The sequence below is a fragment of the Aulonocara stuartgranti genome (assembly GCF_965226115.1).
Source record: "Aulonocara stuartgranti genome assembly, chromosome: 2".
Classification (NCBI taxonomy): Eukaryota; Metazoa; Chordata; class Actinopteri; order Cichliformes; family Cichlidae; genus Aulonocara; species Aulonocara stuartgranti.
In genome coordinates, this window is record NC_138940.1 from 21,788,256 (window position 1) to 21,810,353 (window position 22,098).

The 22,098-nt window shown below is 40.0% G+C and overlaps 2 protein-coding genes across 2 annotated transcripts; one reads left to right on the plus strand and one right to left on the minus strand.

The window, feature by feature from the left end:
* Positions 1-2,978: 2,978 nt before the first annotated feature.
* commd5 (COMM domain containing 5) lies at positions 2,979-7,254 on the minus strand. Its single transcript, XM_082504003.1, has 7 exons — positions 7,118-7,254; positions 6,674-6,834; positions 6,544-6,572; positions 6,378-6,428; positions 6,187-6,282; positions 5,851-5,926; positions 2,979-3,855 (listed from the first exon to the last, which is right to left on the minus strand). Exons 1-7 carry the CDS (start codon positions 7,239-7,241, stop codon positions 3,754-3,756), a joined length of 639 nt encoding a protein of 212 aa, XP_082360129.1. The 5' UTR covers positions 7,242-7,254; the 3' UTR covers positions 2,979-3,753.
* Positions 7,255-7,378: 124 nt separating this feature from the next.
* Positions 7,379-21,695, plus strand: fam199x (family with sequence similarity 199, X-linked). Its single transcript, XM_082503924.1, has 8 exons — positions 7,379-7,467; positions 9,806-9,985; positions 13,846-14,065; positions 14,237-14,395; positions 14,836-14,997; positions 15,101-15,284; positions 15,420-15,523; positions 19,043-21,695. The coding sequence occupies exons 2-8, from the start codon at positions 9,819-9,821 to the stop codon at positions 19,214-19,216; spliced, it is 1,170 nt and encodes a 389-aa protein (XP_082360050.1). The 5' UTR covers positions 7,379-7,467; positions 9,806-9,818; the 3' UTR covers positions 19,217-21,695.
* The last annotated feature ends 403 nt before the right edge of the window (positions 21,696-22,098 follow it).

Genomic DNA, 22,098 nt, shown 5'->3' on the forward strand with positions numbered 1-22,098 from the left:
AGAAGGCAGTCTGAGAAATATGTATCCTCTACATGTCCAACACACGGATCTCAGGGAGACTGGGAAATGAATGCTTTTGCTGAGAAGCACTTTGACTATGTGAGTGGACTCTGTTGGCTGGCACAGATGTGAAGCTCACAGCACAATAATTACTGCGGGGAAACCGCTCGGCTCTGACATCGGATGACAAAGCTGTTAATTATTATTACAACCCCGTCACATCCTGTCATTGATCCTCAGATGGTGACACAAGGCGTAAAAGAGCAGATGTTAAGATATCAAACTGTGACACGGCCAAGATGGGTTGCTTTGATAACTGTGACAGCTCGCCAAAGCTTTGAAGATTAGCCAGAGATTGTTGCATAAAAGTGTTTGCACAAGGACAAAAACAAGGCTCAGTAGCACCTTAAAGTGTTTTTGTACTGATGCACATTATTAAAATGACATGTTAGCAGATAATATTCTACTACGGTGTCGGTCTGAAGAGTATGGCAGGTTCTTTGTGACTGCAGGTGTGTAGTATTATATCAGCTCACTCTTAATGACAGACTACATAACTTCTGATGGAGGAATAAAAGACACCTTTGGTTATTTCGGTCTACTAAGGGGCATTTGTCATCATCCTCTAATTATGACTTCTGGCCAGTGTGGGTGGTGTTCAGAGTTAACCATAATTAGAAGTAGGTTAAGGCTTGAATTTAAGGACTGTAGTTAAGGGATTGCCTTCTGCATGTTTTTGGATACAAGCCTACGTGGTATTATTAGCCTCACCTGAAGCCTATCAGCCGTATTTCCTGTAGGGTTGAAATAAAACTTGTGTGCTAAAAGGCGTTTAGAGTGTGTGTGAGCAGGGATTAGCGGCGAGCAAGCCAGTCGGTGTCGATCTCAGTAGGTCGGCCAGTCTGGCCTGTGAACTCAATCCCGCACACAGACAGAAACGCAGGCTGACGTGAGCCTGCACACCGCAGCAGACACAGACACGCTGACACACATGCAGAAACAGACGTTCTGACATATATGCAAACCAGGACACGGGCAGAATATTATGCAAGCACGTGGCCATATGCTTACTTTGCCCGGACACACACGCACACGCACACACAGTAGTGGGAGATTCTCTTGCTCCTTCTCACCTTGAACTGTCATTGGGTGCCTCTAAATAGGCCAATAGTCAACCCCAGTGCAGACCGTCTGGACGTTGGATAGCCTGCTCATTTAGGACACACAGTTATCCTCAAAGTCACCTCTTCAGACTTTTAAACAACGTCTTGCTCGGATAGAGAGATAGCTGGATATTTGCATGATGGCTGCCAAGTCTGCACTTTGAGAGTTTCTAAAAGAGTCACTGTTCATTTGTTGACAGTGAAAATATATTATGAGGTATTGGATCATTTGGGAAAGAATGCATAAACACAGACTAATGATACTGTAGGCATGAGAGGACCGCTTGTAGCAAACGTCTTTAATCTGATTTGATCTTGGAAATGTGAAGTTGAGGTACTGGATGTACTGAGACTTGTGACTATGAAAATAACATTTTTGATTTTTTTTTCTTCTCAAAATGTTTTCCTAAGAAGAGAAATGACTTTTCAGTGGGTCTGTTTGTTGGTTAAAGATAGAATTGTGTTTGTAAGGATGAATTTGTGGTCTTTTTTATTAGAAATCAGATGGGATTGTTAAGAACAGCCTTGTTATAAAGAATATTCCCATCAAAATACTAAAAACATAACATCTGCATAGTATTTATTATTAACTGTAATTATTAAAGATGCTCTGTGTAGATCTTTTAATGGGACCTGTTATGCTCATTGTCAACTCCACATTTTTATTCAGTTCATCCACTCTTTGAAACAAGCCACTCTAGCTCCTCCCACTTTAAGCCATGCTTTCTTCTGATTGGCAGCCCCTCACAACCAGAAGGGTTGATGGGGCTACTGTGCTCAAAGTCAGAGCTGTCTGACTGAGGATATCTGCCCTCAGTGATGTCATACAGAGCCAAAAGATTTTTTAAAAGTTAATTAGTTGTGCACATGCTGACTTCATTATCTCAAACTTCAATATAATTCAATATTAGCATCCACCATCTTATTAGTATATATGTATACGGGGTGAAAGGGAAATTAAATCTCAATTTTTAACATTCATCACAGTGTGAGTTCATTCCCACAGGGTGTAACCGTCTACATGGTGTTAGGGCTCAGAGTGAGTGTAACGGTTACTCACCAGTTCCACTACTCAGCATATTTGCCTTCATTCAACTTTGTCTGTTTTAAGTTTTCACTCACTGGAGGAGATCGAGCAGGCGAGCAACTACTGGGTTTCCCTGTAGTTGCAAAGGCAACTACAGGGAAACCCAACAGGACTTCCAACAAAAGACCTAAAAATAGCATCTGCACTGAAAATGATACAGAGGCATTCAAGGAGATGAGCTTAAACGTACAAGTTTTCATTTAGCTCGCCAATGGGATTAGTTTATCCCAACTGAAAAATAGTACATTACAAAGCATTTTTTCTTTATGTTGCTTAGACTTAACATCTGTTTTAATGTTGCCCTGAGGAGACAGCATGAAGTTCAGTCTGTAGGTCTGTTAAGCAGAGCATCACACTAAACTTTGTGTTAGCATCGTGATCCCGATCAATCCAGCAACTCATTCGTTTTATAGTCTAATATGAAGTTAAATGATCAAACTTACAAAGCTAAAGCAACTTCATATGTTACATCACGCATAATATTTTAGCCTAAATGCTTTGCTGCCTGCAGCAAACTTTAAAGACACGCCCACTCAGAACAACACCAAATTAACAGAAAAGCACAGACTAAAGCTGTACTTTCCTTCCTTCTGTGTTTCTTGATTGTGGTTAGTAATATTTTGTTTGCTTTTATAATACTTTCAAATTGGGACTATCCTATTATTCCCTCACCATACATTCGTTCACTTACATTCATGTTGTCATTGAAAGAATAGAAATAAGTAGAGTGAAATGATACCGAGTTCCATTTAATCTACAAAATAGCTGCAGTTAATCAAAAACATCAGTTTCATTCATGTAAAAAGATGTCACAAGAACACATAAGATTTCTTTGTAATACATTTCAATGACTTTCAGCATTTGAAGTTTACAGTTTATCATCTAACTCTTATTTCTATGACACAGTTTGAATCTGAACAGATCAAACATTCCTTACAAATTTAGTGACCGACAGATGTTATTACAGAAATGTGGTTCAACAGTGAGAAAAAAAAATCTCAATGTTATTTTGGAAAACAAACACATAACAAGACAAACTTTTAGTTAAAAGAAAGTTACTTTTTACACTTATGGTTGCGCTTTTAGCCAAAAGACTTCTAAATAATTTTTTCGACCTCTTGTCACATGGAGTCCCAGAGGTGAGGGAACAAAACGTTCTGCTTCAAAGAGGAGCGTGTATCACATGACCAGCGTGCACGAGCGCCCACTTGACTTTTTTTGTATTTTGGCACAGGTGTGGGATTGCAGGACTTTCAAATGTGACACAAACATCAAAGACTAATGCACAACGAGAACAAAAAACTTTATAGATTTTTAAATACACGGTAGGAGGTGAAGTGCTTGTCTCGAGTATGTTGGATGCCAACACCATCAGAGCATAAGATAATGACGTGCAGAGCGTTATCTTGCATAACATCGTATGAAAAAATGTAGAAAAGCTCCACTGAGTTTTAAAAACTGAGCAGAGATGAGTTAGCATAAACATCAGCTCCGGATGGTGTATTAGTTTTGGATCTTAAGAATGCTCCTCTTCTCCAGATCATTCATCTCTTTGAGAATCAAAGCAACGTTGTAACGAAGCTCCTGGAATTTAGACACAGGTACCTGGAAAAGACCACAGAACATTTAGCACACCCACAAAGTGTTCAGCATTAAAAATAAGCACACAGCCACATTCCACAGCTGTTTACTGTGTGTCTGAATGTCTAAAAATGCAAGAAATAGTCATTAAAGTCATTAAAAACCTGGATTTCTACCTAAAGGATGTAGATGGACTCCTTGCAAAATGCTGTGCTCTAATACTTAAGCCCAGAGTTTCATTTGCTGCCTCCCTAATTTCTGTCCCTGTCATCCCTGTGTTTAAGTCTCAAGCTGCGTGTGAGTCACCATCTGTTTGCAGCGGTCAGACTGCAAACAGACACAAGTGCTAATTAAGAAGAGTGTGCTGAAGAAGGAAGAAGTCATCTCGTCTGTTTGCTATTCATCCTCCCTTCACTTCCAGAGAAGCATGCGTCAGGTGGAGATGAGCTGCACCCATAAAGAAAAACTGCACATCGAATGTTGCTGCTGCTTATCTTCTAATTCTGCTTTAATCTGATTACGTAATCGCTGCACATCCGTAGTAGGCGTCCTCGTCCCTGCTTCTGCTCCGACCACACTGGTAGTCAGCTTTGAAAGCAGTTGTGGATTCTAGTTTGTCATTTTGAGGCTGATGCGGAGTATGGCGCCCCCTGCTGAATAAGACGTACTATAGCATTACGCCGTGGCAGTGAGGCTGCCGCACATCCTGGTGGAGTGCATCTATTTATTCTTCATTTTTTCCTGTTTTAAAACTGACACTTTTGCATTTATGTGAATGGATATCAGGCTTTTTTTTTACTGTAGTTTTTTTTTCTGTAAGCTGATAAAAGAAAAAAATAAGACTCAGAAATGCAACAGTTTTTTTTAGCATCTAACAAAACAATATTTGTAATAAGCACAAGCACAAGCAAGCTGCACAGAAACAACACTGCAAACGTATCAGGGGCACTTGGTCAAGGACGGCTTGTAGGTTAGGCTGCCGTTAATAAACGTTACTTCCTCTGTAATCCTGTTATGCAATAACTGAAACAGACCTACATTAGCCCACTGGCTTACAACCAACATGTTTAACACTCTGTGTTAATCCAGGAATAACTACTATAGTGCACAACCATCATCAGTCATGTGGAGAAAAAAATCCATATGATGTTAACAGGTTTCTCAAAAGAAATTCATTCAATGGTTAGCTCATGAGAATGAACTCATTTCCAATGCATACTTTAAGTGTAGCTTTGCATGATTTACATTTAAAAGTAATCTTTATTTATCTGTGTACTAGGACTTTATGCAACCCAGTTCCCTTCCACTGTCTGGCACAGGGTCTCCCCCGTTTCAGGCCACCCTCTTGTTTAACTGATATTCTGGCTTCACCTTCATCCACCTTTAGCAGCAGGTGTGTGGGGCTGTTATGCTCACAGCCAGAACTGTGTCTGAGATGACCATATTAAGGATATCTTCGCTCACTGACATTAAGAGCCAACAGTTTTTACAAGGCTCTATGCAGGTCCTTGAAAAACTAAGTACATCCCATGATTCACCCTCGGGATTGCAATACCTTGACTCGTTTCTTTGTAGTTGTTCTGTTAGAGATTTGCTAATGCATAAGACATTTTCAGGAATTTAAAAGGTATTGTTAAATCCATCCATTTTCGTAAATACTTAAAGACAACCACTCATAATTATCCCTACAGCGAAATTAGTACTACCAATTAACCTAACAAGCATGTCAGTGCTAAGAGAGAATCCATGCAGGCACTTTGTCATGTTGGGAAGACAAAGAGGCGAGGAAACCGTCAACGTCTTCTGAACAACTATTACTTTCAACAAGACTCTTAAAAGCCAAAAGACCAAGAGAAAAAAACCCTCTGAACTGTGGTTTTATGCACAGAAATTTGGCATGTAGATCTATACTGTGGTACTGGTATCGTCATTAAAAGTAAATAAAATGAGAATAAGAAGGGGACTGTGGGTCAGAATGTATTGTGTGTACAATCAGGAACAGGTTACTTGTTTAAATACCTCAAAGCGTTGAAACCTCCCATCTGAAAGTTTCATCTGCATGAGAACAGAAGGCTGCAGCGCTCGGGCTAAAGAGCTGTTTCGACACAGAAAAGCAAAAACATCATCACAAAGTCTAAAGAGTAGGACTTTAAAATGAGTGCAGTAGAATCTTTTGTAATCTTTCACTAAACCCTTCTTCCTGACTTATTTCTATATTGCAAGTAAGAGACGGTGGTAAGAGATGGTATTGTTCCAGGAAAGCTTTAAAACACTGTGTTAGTAGGCAGTTAACCATTAACAAAGATTTCTTGCACATATTGCCATATTGTTTTTGCAGTTCGTTTAGTATGTTACCTTGTAGAAATGGCAACATCCACTCTCCATTTCAATTCTTCAAGTGTGGGGAGATGAGGATCCTTCTGAGAGGCGGCCGCTTCTAGAGCTGCACGGCTGAAAACACAAACAGCACAGGAAATAGAACCTGATTGTAGCACTGCTCTGAGATACCAATCCTGGACATGCCTGAGGTTGTAAAATCAACATACTGATTTCCAAAAACCACACTGGAGAAATCTGTGATGAAGTCTTCGAGTATTCTAATAAAAGAAGAAAAAACACAATAGAAATAACCTCTTCAGAATCTGGGGGGTGGGGTTGTGGAGATAATAAATGGAAACAAAGAGAGGTGTGGAAAAAAAATGATTCCCTCACCTTAGCTCCTTCAAATCTTCCTTAAAGATCTAATCAATGCCCCATCAGGCACCACAGAAGAGGAATGAAGATGTTAGTTAAGAAGTCTGTTTCAGTGAATATAATTTCTAGTGCTTTAGCATCAGCTCACCTCCTGTTTAAGTAACGCTGTGGGGATGCGGATGGCCTCAGACAGCAGTCTGTGGATCCCAGCTACGATGTGACAGAGCCTCTCCTGCGGGATGACACTACTCTCTGCTATGGACTTCATCCCCTCTGTGCAGTCCTTTCCCTCCAGGGCACTGACCACAGCTGGACAGGGAATCATTCACAGTCACATTAAATGCACTTATCCGGCATCTTCAACTGCTAACACTTGGTCCGAATATCAGCAGAAGATCTTATCACGACATAAACATCCTGGGAGGCTGAGGAGGTCACAACTCTACTGTGGATACTGTTATTGGTCCAGTTTCACAATAAACTTCACCAAAAGGCGTTCAGTTTTATTGTTTCAGGGTACGTATTCGAATAGACACAATATAATACGATTATTTAGTTCTTGCTATTTTTTTCTGTTTTAGACTTTATTTACCTTTCAGTATTTTTCGGAACAACTCTTGGTCCACATCCTTCAAGTTTTTTGACAATGACTCGACTTCCGGTGGTATTCTGCCTCCCAGAAAGCTCAAAGAGTCCTTTGAATGGCTGGAAGACATGCCTCGGTGTTCACTAACATACAGAATTAACAGATAAAAAGATGAGAAATTGGTGTTAGAGAGGGATTTGTCTAGCTAGTTTTGTATTTGTGCGACAGCTTCCGCCTTCATGTCACATGACTCTCATTCCGCGGAGTCTCGCGGTGAGAGCTCAGCTCGTCGTTTAGAGGAAAACGGATTTGCAAATGGAGGCGATAGAAGTGGTCTCTTTTTGAACAACCAAAAGGTAGGATTTTTAATATCGATAGCTTCTTAGTTACAGCTTAGACCTGTTCACATAGCGTTCACACATGGCATTTGTTGGGAAATGGGAGTTTCAGATCGTTTTGTGTATTAGCAAACGCTACATAGATATTTCGGAGGATTAGCAGCAAGCTAAGGATGTTAGCTTGTGTTGTGATGTCAGAGGCTTATGCTCGCGTTTTCTAAACACGAATACTGTTTATGTAAGTTCTACTCAAGCTAATGGAGCTGGCTTTATCAAAGCCTTTATATATATGTGTGCGAGCGCACGCGCGCGCGCTTTTAACGCGTGGGGTTATGTTTACCGTAACTTGAAGTATTCAGGCTGTTTACCAGTTACTTTGAGTCTAAGCTGTGCCAAATAACAGAGCCAGCAGTTGATTATGAGCTTTATTATTAGCACAGTTGCTAAGTAAAAAGCATTCATAGTAGGTAGCCCAACTAGTTTTTCCATTAAAGTAAATCGGTAGATGTTTCTTCTTACTGATGCTTGGACGAAAAACAGGTTTTCACCATTAGTGACTTTTTTTTAGTATCTGAACAATCAGAGTTAGATTTATTGACCAAGTACATGTACACATACAAGGGACAGAAGTCCGTTTTTTTTTTTCTTTGATCCCAGTATAAACAGATTAGACATGCACAGTACAAACAATAAAAAACGTGTGCAGTGGAGCAAATATGTTAGAATAAATTATATAATAATTTATTAACTCGAGAGATGAACCAGTATCACATCACAATTTGGCAAAGAAACAATTTTAAATTGTAGTCAAAGGAGCTTGCAAAGAAAAGCTCACCCGAAACTCTGGCTGATTGGGACCCACACCTTGGCTCAGACGATTAGAGAATCATCAGGGGGTCCTTTTGTCCCTCTGCGGGGGGACACTCCCACTAGGTTTATATCTGGGACTCCCCACCATTTGGCCTTAGAACTGAAGAAGCTTCTCGAATGAGAGGTGAAACGTCTTCAAGTAACTTAAAGAAGTCCAGACACTTTTCTTTGCAAGCTCCTTTGACTACGATGACCTGGATGACTGAGAACCTTCACAGACAATTTTAAATTGTATCTTCAGGCACTTTGTTACTAGCAGCCTGTTACAAAAACATGAGCAGAACGCTAGTCAAAAACCTGGCATATCTCACAGTGTTTTAAGTAGAGATGGCACGATACCACTTTTTTTTAATGTCCGATACCGATATCATAAATTTGGATATCTGACGATACCGATATGAATCCGATATAGTGAGCTTTTTAATCAATAAAGCAGTTTTTTAATATCTTGCTGCATTTTGTATGAGTTCATACTCAAGTTCATACTAAAGCTATTTTGTTATACTTGTATGCAAAAAATACACTGCACCCAAAATATTTCATAGTTCAGCAGTACTGATCAATTTAATAAACTTAAATCCTCCATCCTTCCTATTCTGGTATTTTAACGAGTACTTAGCAGAAATATTAAACAACCTAACTAACAGGGTTGCCAACTCCCAGCAAAAAAAAAAGAAAAAAAAGAGATTTAATAGTTACTATATAAATAGTGGACTTCTATACATTTTACATCAGATTAACTTTGGGTGTAAGATTAAGATAATTATTTATTAAAAGCTAGACATTTAAAATGAGAATAAGAAAGAAAGGTATTTCTTTGTGCCCCCCTTTCCCCTGATTCGTTGAAGACGTCATTAATAAAAATATGTTGACGCGGAATTTTATCGTCGACGCGTCATATGCGAAAATGATGTAAACGTGTTTTTGTAACTGCAATACACTACAGGAAGTTATGGGGGCAGTATCGCTTATATGGTCTGGCCAGACTGCACGCAATACTAACGAAGAAGAACGTAGCTGCGATCCGCAAAACAAGTTAGCTTACCTGTCGGAAGCTTCTAAGAATAATTCTTGTGAAGCCAACACCATTTCAGTTTTGTTAGCTAATGAGTAAAATACGATAATAAAACATTAAACAGGAGTAACTACACTGTCTCTTAGTTTATTAATATTAGCTGTTATTCTGAATTGTATACACCTTCCACCTTGTGTATTTTTGATAAATATCGAACCGTGACACCAAAGTATTGTCAAATAATCGAGATCTCAATTTCAGTGAAAATAATCGTGATTATCATTTTTGCCATACTCGAGCAGCCCTAGTTGCACCCCTAATAAACAGTGGCATCAACAGTTGTGTTCACAAACAAGCCTTATGAAGGTTAACACATGTACAGTCCAGCATAACGACCTTGCATAATGTATTTATTTGAAGGTGTATTGAAACATAGCCCTGCCTATTTATTACCCTCCTCCTTTATTTCAGATACAGATTTACCATGTCTGAATCTTTGTATGAGAAGTTTTTGGCCCCGGAGGAGCCTTTCCCTCTCCTCTCCCAAAGGGCCAACCTGAGTGATGTGGGAACTCTGGATGTCAGCGATTTTGGCTGTCAGCTATCATCGTGTCATCGAACGGATCCTCTGCATCGCTTTCACAGTAACAGGCAAGTACAGAATGACTGTATTTGTGTTTGTACATGTATCTACTGTGCCTGTATACCCCTATTTTGGAGCTCTGTAGTGGTGTGGAGCCTACAGTGCTGAGGATACAGACCTGAATGACATCCCCGTTGCCTTTAACACTCTTGAGTTCAATTCGATTCAGTTTTATTTATACAACACCAAATCACAACAACAGTCCCCTCAAAGTGCTGCTACTGTAAAGTGTCTATTGTTAGCCCTCTATCTGTGTAAGAAGAGGAAATTCTAAGTGGCTTGCTAAGCTAGCAGCCAGTCTTGTTGCTGGGGGACTGGAGGAATCCCAGCAGTGAGAGGTTTCAGATTTTCACAGCTCATATTTACACCTCAGGTGTTTTTTTTTTTTTAAAAACTACAAAAACCCTTAAAGAGTAGACACAGGATCTTTAATGTTACTGTGTAACAATGATGGGATTTCAGATTAGATTAGATTAGATAGAACTTTATTAATCCCTCGGGTGGGTTCCTCTGGGAAATTCGATTTCCAAAAAAGCACAGCACCGACAGAAGTTACAGAATATTATATATATATATATATATATATATATATATATATATACACACACACACACATATATAAATACAGAGACAATATAAATAAAATATACGAAGGGGATGAATAGAATAAATAGGAATAAAAATAAAAATACAAGTGAATTGCACATTTCAAGTATTGAGTCTATTGCACCGTTGACTATTTACAAAAGTATTGCACAAAAGGTATTGCACAGTGAGGTGAAGAGGCACTACAGCTTAGTTGTTCCCCCCTCCTTTGTCCTCCTGTTTCCCCTCCCTCTCCCCTCCAGAGAGGAGTTAAACAGTCTGATGGCGTGTGGGACAAAGGAGTTTTTAAGTCTGTTAGTTCTTGTCTTTGGGAGAAGCAACCTGTCACTGAACAGACTCTTCTGGTTGTTAATGGCCGTGTGCAGAGGATGTCTGGCATTGTCCATAATGTCCATCAGTTTCTTTAATGTCCTTTTCTCTGCCACTGTCACCAGAGTGTCCAGCTTCATGCCGACCACAGAGCTAGCCCTCCTGATCAGTTTCTCCAGCCTGGATGAGTCCTTCTTTGCTGTGCTGCTCCCCCAGCACACCACAGCATAGAAAAGTACTCCAGCAACCACTGACTGGTAAAACATCCTCAGGAGCTTCCTGCAGATGTTAAAAGACCTCAGCCTCCTGAGGAAGTACAGTCGGCTTTGGGCTTTTTTATACAGGTGCTCTGTGTTGCATGACCAGTCCAGTTTATTGTCCACCCACAGCCCGAGGTACTTGTACTTGTTGACCACCTCCACCTCCTCCCCCTTCTATCTGAACCGGCAAATTACCACTCTTGGTGGTGCAAATTAATCCTTGGCTGATAGATAAAGTATCTGTTAGTTGTCACTCTTTTGGGACTATCCAGATTCTTTTCTAAAGGAAGTAAATGCATCAGATAAACTCTGTGTGCCACAGATGTGCATGAGTGGTATGCCCTGTAAATGCAGAAGAACTTTAAATTGGAACATCCTGTTGCCTGTTTCCAGTCTGCTTGGCAAATTGGAAGAGTTTTGTAACCGTATGTGGAAAGTTACAGATTATACTCCTCTGCAGCCAAAATGCTTCCACATAAATGCAGTCAAACTTGACTCATTTACTAATGCTAAACTTGTTTAAATTATTCTAATTGTTTAATTTGGAGTAGCTGCTAATTTTCTGACAGCACCTCTTCATAAACTACAGAGTTCACATATTTTTTATGAAATTTGCTGATATGAAGCATAAAATGCAATTTTCAGATTTCACATCATATGATGTTCTCTTGGATTAGACACATTCCCAGTAACAGGAATTCTATAATGCTGCAAAGTAAAGTTAAATCTTTTTTATGCATATTAAAAATTCACACAAGTAATATATTTTTTTTAATTTGCATTTCATTCGCAATATGCCATTGAAAGTACTGTGACTCATAATGTGCACCAGTAAAATGTGTATAACCTAGGGCTGGGCGATATGACCCAAAATTCATATCTCGATATCTTTTAGCTGCATGGCGATATAAGATATATATCTCGATTTTTTTTTTTTTTAAAGCCATAAGTTAAGAACAAAAAGAGAGTTCTTAGTCACACTGTGTCCCAGATGTCACACGGGCACTTTTATTTACATACAGCGTAGATATTACTCAAAAATAAATTATCAGCATTTATTAAATAATCATGGTCCATAAATAAAAGAAAACAATGTTGTTTTTGTGCATAACAAAAAGCTCACAATTGTGCAGTCAAAATGTAAACTAATAGACGCTGAGCATAATAACAAAGAGACAGATTTCACAGCTGCACCACGTCTCTGAACAGGTGCCATCCTTATACACACACAGTACGTATCACTCCGCGAGGCTCTTCCTCTGTAGCCGTAATCCTCCGACAATCCATCAAGCGGTGCAGCTCCGTAGTTTAGCAAAGTCATATTAAAATTTTTTTTGACAGATTGCTGAGCGCTGTGTACCACATAAAATCGGTTCGCGGTCAGTAAGCATAACCAGAATTCATACATAAGGCGCACTGTCGATTTTTGAGAAAAGGAAAGGATTTTAGGCCGTGCAGCCCCTCCGGGCTGCATGTCGTTAGCGCGGTTAGCTCGTTAGTGCGGTTAGCTCGCTAACATGTTGACGCCGTCCAGCCCCACGCACGGTAACTCGCTAACGGAGATTTTCCGCTTTCATCTTGTCATTGCCTGCAGGTGAAGCTATGGGGGAGGGGGAGTTGTGTTCAGTGAAGGAGAGGCGAGGCCGAGTAACGTTGCGTAGAGACAAAAGTGGACGAAAGAGAGGCAAACCTGGGCTCCACAAGTATAATTATAACGTAACATAGACTATATCGATATAAACGATATTGTCACATCTTATATCTCGTATGAAAATATATCGATATCTTTAAAAAACTCGATATATCACCCAGCCCTAGTATAACCTTTACATTTCCTCTACTGCTGTCCTGAATTGTTAAATGATGGAATAAGTCAATAGTCAGACATGTAGACATGTCTTAAAAGCAGAATGTCTACATATCATGACCTGTGCTCCATGTCAAAACTGATTCATGTGTTAGTGTGTTCTAGTACTAAAGTTGGAAAAGCACGAAAAACAGGGTACTTGTAATTTTTTTGTGCTTAAGAACACAGCAGCAGCATGTTCATTGCTCTTTGTATGGTTTATTTAGTGAGTCGCAAGTGCACAACAGTGACAAGACACATCTAAAGTTTTACTGCTGTCCACTGCTTGGATGGTTAGTTCGGGGCTGGTGGGGCTGCTTTGACTTTCACGTTAAGTCTTCTCTATAATGAAGAAAGGTGAAATATCATATGAAGTGACCATAAACAGATGAAAAGACATAAGCTAACAGTTCATGATTAAAACTTATGTTAACAGTGTGCATAGGTATAAAATGTTAAACATAAATATCTTGGAAATTGTAGCCAATCAATTATTTGAACTGTCATATTAGGATTTAGCAAATTAAACACAAACATAAGAAATAAAAGTGTTTTATCTCCAAATCAGACAGTAGCTGAAACATTGTTGCCAAGTGTTACAGCCTGAAACTGTGCAAAATAGTTTAATTATCACCTAGCAGTGGCTGCCAAGTGAACAACTGTTGGAGCAACGTTTTATTATCTTAATTTGAAGGCACAGGCGAACAAAGGTCCAGCTGTTCTGTAATCCTCCCCAAATCCTTCATCTGTGCTTTTCTTTTACCTTACTGGTCTAAAAAGAGAGAAGAGAACAACTTCTAGAAGTCACTTAAAAGATTAATTTTGATGTCCACTCTGTTCTCCTCAGGTGGAACCTTACTTCCTGTGGTACCAGTGTTGCCAGCTCTGAGTGTAGCGAGGAGCTCTTCTCCTCCGTCTCTGTGGGGGATCAAGACGACTGCTACTCCCTTCTGGACGACCAAGAACTCACATCGCTGGATTTGTTTCCTGAAGGCAGTGTTTGCAGTGACGTCTCCTCCTCTATCAGCACATACTGGGACTGGTCTGACAGTGAATTTGAGTGGCAGGTAGCTTATTAGTCGGTCTGATTTTTAATATTCTGTAGGTGCTCATGTTTAGTAGGAGTTGTAAGTCATTTGCACTTGTTGCTTTATCTGTATGAATGTGGAAAATGGCTTTCCTAAACAATCCTATCTTGTCATGTCCTAATCTAATTGTTTCCATTGTTGTTTTCCCAGTTACCAGGAAGTGACATTGCAAGTGGCAGTGATGTCCTCTCTGACATAATTCCAAGTGTGCCAAGTTCACCATGTTTGTTTTCCAAGAGGAAGCCGAAGCCCCACCCTCATCGCAACCTGGATGAGCTGCCTTGGAGTGCCATGACCAACGATGAACAAGTAAACAAAACAAGCTCGTTTTGTGCTGAGTGCTCAGAATTAGCATTAAAGCTAATGAACCAGGTGTTTTCTGTCTTGCGTGGTTTTGTTTGTTGCAGTGTGTCGTCTATTATTTTTTCATTTGTTTGTCTATTTTTTTTAACCTGTAATACATTTCGATATACAGTCAGTTGAACTGGTGTGTTATTCCCCCAACCGGTCGTGCAGATGGCCCCGCCCCTCCCTGAGCCTGGTTCTGCTGAAGGTTTCTTCCTGTTAAAAGGGAGTTTTTCCTTCTCACTGTTGCCAAAGCGCTTGCTCATGCAGTCGTATGATAGTTGGGGTTTTCTTTGTATTATTGTAGCATCTTTACCTTACAATGTAAAGTGCCTTGAAGCAGCCATCGTTGTGATTTGATGCCATTTAAATAGAGCTGAATTGAATTGAATTTCCACTTCTAGGTGGAGTACATTGAGTATCTGAGCCGGAAGGTCAGCACAGAGATGGGCCTGAGAGAGCAGCTCGACATCATCAAGATCATTGACCCCTGTGCTCAGATCTCTCCCACTGACAGCGAGTTCATCATCGAGCTCAACTGTCTCACCGATGAGAAGCTCAAACAGGTGAGCAGCAACAACAGCTTTGTAGCTGCTGCATATTGAGGAGCAGCGCTGTCGAGAGTTGTTCAGAAACTCCCCTTTTAATGGATCTGTGTGACGTCATTAGGTGCGTAACTACATCAGGGAGCACAGCCCCAGGCAGCGAGCCAGCAGCACCAGGGAGGGCTGGAAGAGGAGCAGCCACAGCAGTGCCAGTACAGGCGGCGTCAGCGGAGCCAGCAGCAGTAACGCCAGCATGGTCAGCTCTGCCAGCTCCTCCACTGGATCTACTGCCTCAAACTCTGTAGCAGGTACGATGCTGCCTGGTTTGACACCGCCACAGGAGTCTGTGCTTATGTTGGTACTTCCAGCTTTTGCCAAGATAAAATTGCTCCCCTGCATTCTGGTCTTGATGTTTCTAACAGTGTCTGTGCCTTGTGTTCCAGGGGGTACAGCCTCTGCCTGTAGTGGGAGCAGTGTTGCTAATATTAGCAGAGCTCACAGTGATGGAAATCTTTCCAGTGCTGCAGAACGCATACGAGACTCTAAAGTAAGAAAGATGAATGTTGAAAAATGAAAAACAGTTTTTGTTTTCTTGGTAAATATTTTGCTCTGCAGAGTCCGGGCCAGTGGTTATAATATATATCTCTGAAACACTGGAAGAACAGTTGCAGATCTTGATTGTTCTATACAGAAGGACATTTGGCGTTGTGTTAATAATTGTTACACATTTTCTGCCCTTGAAACTTGAGTGAGAGTTTTCTATTGACGAACGCTTGCTTGGAAGCCTTTCTTGGACTTATAACAGATGACCAAGTTGTTATCAGCACCGCTCCTCCCCTCACCCTCACACTGTGGTGTAGCAGCAGAGGAGACTGTGTGACTGTAATACCTGAGCGCAGAGGTGGGCAATTAATTTACCCAAGGGCCCACGTGAGAAACTGGGACTCTTGTGGAGGATCACTACAGGCGTATGAGTGTGGAGACTCTCACTGAATCTAAGGAAGTGAGGACTGTGGTTGGTGTGATTACGAGAAACCACTCAGGATTAGAGCAGGGCGATATGGCCAAAAATATTTATCACGATATATATTTGAAAATTTGCGATAACGATATAACTGACGATATAATTGATGCGAGACAAAATACAACTCCACAACATTACTAGCGCAAAAAGACAACCTTCCATTTATTTTCACTTAAACAAGAAGCTGGTTTTTATGTACATTAAAGCTTTATAAAAATGTAACAGTGCAAATGCAAATTGCTTGCTGAAAGTTTAACCAAAAGGCATTTCCACTAGAAATGGGCTGACATATCCTGAGCATAACCATGTATAATATCCACTGAAGTTAAAAAGAGGTGCTTTGCAACATTAAACTGCAGTGTGCAGTACGTATTTTTCGGACCATAAGGTGCACGGGATTATAAGGCACATTAAGTGAAACAAAGCAGTCAGATAAATCAAACTTTATTAAACTCATTCTTCTTGCTTCCTCCACTTCTGTACCATTGATTCATTAATGTTGAATTCTCTGGCAGCTGCTCTATTCCCATGTTGTTGCAGTATATTAATGACTAACCTCGTATTGTGGATGGATTATCTCAGTTGTTCTCCTGACTGAAGTTTGGTCCGTTTACAGCATCCTGCCATGCGATTGCATTTGTCTCTAACCATGAAGAACCTTCACGTTAACTTTTATAAGTGGAAAAAAGTTAGCGTTCATCCTCCAGCTTCACTGTTTATGTTATGCTAACATAACTGTGTCGCTAGCGATCACGTAGCACATCATTATATACCAGCTAGCCCAACTTCAGTAACCCTACAAACGTCACTGCTGTTTAGTTTCCTGTCTTCATTTATGTTGGAAGTGATAGCAGAGCTGTACGTTTGAATTTTTTCAGAAATCTCTCAGTCAGAACATGCTATATCATGCTTAGGTAACTAGCGAAACTAGCGAGCTAACTTCCGCTAGCTTCCTGCTAACTTCTAACTCCGTTAAATGTAATAACTTTTGTTTTCATGGATGCCTGAAAGTTAAACTTTATAGTTACACCTGGTAAAGCAGCAATGCTGATCGTTTTATTAAAGATGAAAGAATTTAGACAGTTTTTAACTCTAAGTGATGCTGCAGTGTTGTTTGACCAGAAGAATACAGAGTTTAGGACCCAGATTACTCCCAGATTTAAGAGCATCTTAGTCCGACAAATACGACAATAACGATGGCCGCTTGCATGTTCTGCAAAAAAATGTGCTTTGTCGTGTATCTGACGGACAAACACCAAACCAGTTCCACATCACTGAAGTTGCACCATTTTTACAAACCAATTCTGGTTCATCTGTTTCACTCAACAATCGGCCATGTGCGTATGAAAACAAAGGCACTGCGCATGCGCGTTTTACTCCCATTCTATCGCGAAATTTCATTTTCCTATCGTTGCCTAACATTATACCGGTATTACCGTGAACGGTATAATATGGCCCAGCCCTACTCAGCATTTCAGAACTAGACTTTTTTTTTTTTCCTTTTCGTGAACTTTGTCAGACAGCAGAGTTTACATTTCTTTAAACTGCTGTTAATTGCGACTTTAAATATTGACATCCACTGTGATCTAAAATAATTATGATCTAATGTGAACTGCTGAGGAAAAATAATTGATTCAGTGATTTAATCAGTTTGGTGAACTTTGCTGTGTTAGAATAGAGCTCATCGCTTGAGTGATCTTTGATTGTTTTTTCTTCAGACACAAACACAGGAAGTCTCAGAGTGCAGTCTGAGTGTAATCAGGGGGCAGCATGATGGAGATCACACAGTAAAGAGAGAATAGATTCTCAATGGTTAGATTTTAGCCTGGATCAGCTGTAAGTTGGCTCGTTAGGATCTGTTAAGTCACAAGATGTAGGAAAGCATCACAAGACCAACAAGAATGTCTTTGCAGCCTTGTCTCTAAGCTTTGATCCTGAGGTGAATTGTGTGTTTTGTCTTGCGTTGTGTAACTGATAATATTTTCCAGTGCCAGTTCTGTTGCCATACTATGATTCCCACAGTTGTTCTCAACCAAAGAAAGTCTCAGTTCAGATCATTGGTATGTGCTTTGTCTCTAGCTTAAATATCTCTTTCATTGTTTGTGGAGTACACGTGAGCCTTTTCAGGATTAACAAATTGTAGAATAAGGTTCAGTTAACAAGAAAACTATTTGTAAACTGCAATCATTATTCTACTGATGGCCTGTAAAAAGAGTATCACCAGAAAATGGTTATCCCCAGAGAGCCCAAACATAAGTACATGGATGGAAATCACAATGGAAATCTATAACATGGAAAAGATAACAGCTTCTGCCAACCACAAGCTGGAGAAATTTACATCATACTGGGAAAACTGGGTCAAATATATCACGCCTCATAGGCCAGATTTTATTTTCACAAACCAATAACTGTGATGTATGAGAGTATATATTTATAGGATCACCCCCTACCAACACATCCAGTTTGTTTGTTTGTTTGTTTTTGTTTTGTTTGTAGGTTTGTTGGTTTTGTTTGTTTTTCTTATTTCGGATTATGTGATTGTTTCAATTGTTTCTATAGTTGTAAATATTCTTTCTTTATGATTCGGATGTAAATTAAAATACTATTTCGGTATCTAAGGCAGATAACCTAAGCAAGAAGTATGCTTACATGATGTACATACTGTGAATGCCTGCTTTTGAAACCTTAATAAAAAATATATAAATTAAAAAAAAAAGTAAACTGCAATCATAAAACAGAAATCAGCCTTTTTTGGGGACATATGAGAGAGCAGGTTGTAGCTGACAGATGGTGGAGCTGGTGAAGCAGTGGCTGGATGTTCACAACAACAGCTGTGAGAATGTGCTTACACAGTTTTAGATGAAATGCTCTGATGGATTGTTGAGCTGTGAAATGCAAATTACTGAAAGGGTTGAAGTTGACTTGTATCCGTTTCTACAAAATGCTGTCACACTGCTGACGTCTGCTCATATCAGAGCATTTAGACCCACGATTTATTTATTGTTATTATTAACTCCTCTCTCCACACACCGTCTCTTCCAGAAACGTTCAAAGCAGCGAAAGCTTCAGCAGAAAGCCCTCCGCAAGCGACAGCTCAAAGAGCAGCGGCAGGCCCGAAAGGAGCGACTGAGCGGGCTGTTTCTGAACGAGGAGGTCCTGTCGCTACGGGTGACAGAGGAGGACGATCACGGAGACGACCTGGACATACTGATGTGACACCAGTGAATCAATCAGTGCTCCCTCTACGCCTGCTTTCACTCCACCTAGTCACTAGCATAGAGCTTATAGAACGTGCTAATCCACATCGCTGCATGCGTTAGCTCCGCATATGCTAACATGCTTAGAATGCTTTTTGTAAGAACAATGTGATGGCCAGTAATAGCTTCTTGCAGCATATAACTTAGCTCGACATATTGTTTGCTAATACTAGTGTTACCTGCTGGTGTGTAAATTGCTAAGTGCTGCAGTCACTACTGCTCTAGTTAATGTAGCAGTGATAAAGCACTGCTAATGCTTTAATAGCCACAGTCTCTCCTGCTTACAGCCAGAGGTTAGCGCTGCAGCTCCTTAGAAGATTGCAATTGAATTCACACTACTAATGATGATTATGGCATCTTAATGCAGGTAATAAGAGGTTTGCTTATAGATGCTGTAAGAGGATATATTCACTACTACCTGGCAGAAGGACAGATCAGACGAGAGAGGTGGACTTTGGCTACATTTGCTTCAGTGGGAGCGATGGCAAAGGCTTTATTCCCCACAGGGAGCTGGATCCAAGCTTTGGAGGATGATGTAATTTGATCTGCATACAAATATGTTCATAATCAGCAGGATGAATTGGTCTCGTCAGATTTAAAGTGCTCATACTTTTCTCCTTAACAGCCTCCTTTGAAGCTAATGTTAAAGTTAGCCATGTATGCGACACATTCTTTCACTTTTAAGTTCCTCTTAAATAGAAATATGGCCCAAATCCTGGAACAGCTGCAGTCTTGTGTGAAATAAGTCAGATATGTTTGCTACTGGAACATCAGGATTTTCAGCAGTGCTCAGCTGAACGATTCGGCTGGTTCACATTAGACTTTAATGTGCTCGATGGATTTTTTTTTTGGTTGTATTTTATGCTGCTTGGTGGAGCATTATATCGTTGTGTAACTGGAGTGAAGATTGGACTATAAACTAATCCTTTAAGGCAGCTGAGCAGCATTTTTCCTGGACTTTGATCTTTTATAGGTTTGAATAAAAGAAGGCAGATAACAGGCTAAAAGACACAGAGATCCTTTAAGCATATTATGGGCAGTTTAACATGTCTGTAAACTTACTGTAAATATAATACCTCTCACACTGTGTCGACACATTCTTGATGCTGAATGAACTGCACATCGATGCACCCATTGTTGCCTTTAGGGGAAAACATGAATCCAAACTACGATGGTTTAGGTGTGGAAAATGCAGCGAGCTGGTCTGTCTTTCTCTCTGCTGAGCTTTGTGGTCCCATTTCACTTTTAAGGCTTAGAGGGAGCACTGAAACACTGCATGTTTCAATCGTTACCCACAGCGAATCACCGTGTGGACCAGAAACTAACAACTTGCATCATCGTTCGCAAACACCTGTTGAAATAGCTTACCTGTGTTGTAAATAAGCGATCGGTACCATCATATTTACTGCTTGTTTTCAAGGTTTCCTCTGTGATAACGTTTCTTTCCTTTTGGGAGTGTATGTAAATGATGGACATGGCAAACTAACTGGTCATTGGGGCTTGAATGCGTTGCTAGGTTGCTGCCGATCCCTTCAGATATTTTCAGTCATATTTTGATGTGTTTTGTTGTTTTCATCACTTTTATTTGGTCTTTTTTTTTTTTGTTTTCTTGAACTCCTACTTGAATGTTTGACCCTCATTGTTTGTTTGAGTGATTTTGGGAATTGTGGACGTTTTATAGGATTTTAAAGACCACACTTTGCTCAGTGGCTGGTATGGTTTTGGAGCTATTCTTCAGCTTCTTATTTGAGCCGTCAACGTCGTTTCCAGAGATGTGCTCACTTTGCTCTGAAGATTCAAATCCCAGACAAAGTGCTGATGAAGCAGGACAGCGTTCTGTGGAACTACCGGGATGTTTTCGTTTTGCTCAGTTTTTTCTTGTTAACTTGTAGAAAAGATTTTTTTTCCACAGCTTCTCTGCTGTAACCTGATGAACCACTACAACTGTCGGCCTAAAAGCTGCCGTTTCTGATACTTGATGTGGACTGAGCCGTGGCTCTTGTTTCTGTCTTGTGTATAAAATAATTACAGCAGTCGGAGGAAAAACAGCTTTGTGTATTCTGTAGCAATGAATTAGTAAAACTCTATTTTGAAAAATGACATAATTTTGAAATAAAAATAAGTGATGCAACAGAGTAACTTCAGCAGATAAAATGCCATTAACTGCTGAAAATGAATGATATTAAACTTACAAACCTACACAGGATGTTTTGAAAGGGAAGCCCACTGTGGAGGTGTTATATTATATTACGCAAGTGAAAATGTTTTCATTGGCTACTAAAGCAAAGAGTGGATTTACATGCGTTAACTCCTGATTAACAAATGATTCTGGAACAGTGTTGTGTTTGAATAACAGGGTTGAAGGGAGACTGAGCAGTTCACTCGACGCTTCCTGTTTATTGTGAACTCGACAAATAAACATTCAGTGTTGCATCTTTTCTACACGTGTGCTTATTTTGACTTGCAACTTCTGTAGAGGAGAGCATGACTCATCAAGTTATTCATCAGTTTGCAAATTCCAAGCACTTTTTATTGAGCGCTAAATCACTGTGATTTTTATTTTCCACAATAATTAACAAAGGAAAGAACACTTTGGCTTTTCACAGCTCATCAGCTGCTCTTTTGTGTAGTAAGTTCAGGGTGGAGATTGAGATCTTTTGGAGGGAATCCCATCAAGAAGAGGGATCAATGGACTTACCTGTTTTGCCCGGCCCCAGAGCTCACTGGAGGAAAACCTCTGCATTAAATTTTAGTGCATATTTGTAATAAATACCTTTTAATTAGGTTATTCCAAATAAACAAAATTTCATTATTCTGATCATGGTACAAAGTCAACCTATG

Bases quoted from the DNA above. Each gene is read 5' to 3' on its own strand.
- commd5 (XM_082504003.1), bottom strand. From the start codon at position 7,241: ATGTCTTCCAGCCATTCAAAGGACTCTTTGAGCTTTCTGGGAGGCAGA. The intron at 6,573-6,673 runs GTGAGCTGATGC...GGCATTGATTAG, and splicing joins CAGCGTTACTTAAACAGGAG to ATCTTTAAGGAAGATTTGAA. The intron at 6,429-6,543 runs GTGAGGGAATCA...TTCTTTTATTAG, and splicing joins GAAGATTTGAAGGAGCTAAG to AATACTCGAAGACTTCATCA.
- fam199x (XM_082503924.1), top strand. From the start codon at position 9,819: ATGTCTGAATCTTTGTATGAGAAGTTTTTGGCCCCGGAGGAGCCTTTC. The intron at 14,998-15,100 runs GTGAGCAGCAAC...TGACGTCATTAG, and splicing joins CCGATGAGAAGCTCAAACAG to GTGCGTAACTACATCAGGGA. The intron at 15,285-15,419 runs GTACGATGCTGC...CTTGTGTTCCAG, and splicing joins TGCCTCAAACTCTGTAGCAG to GGGGTACAGCCTCTGCCTGT.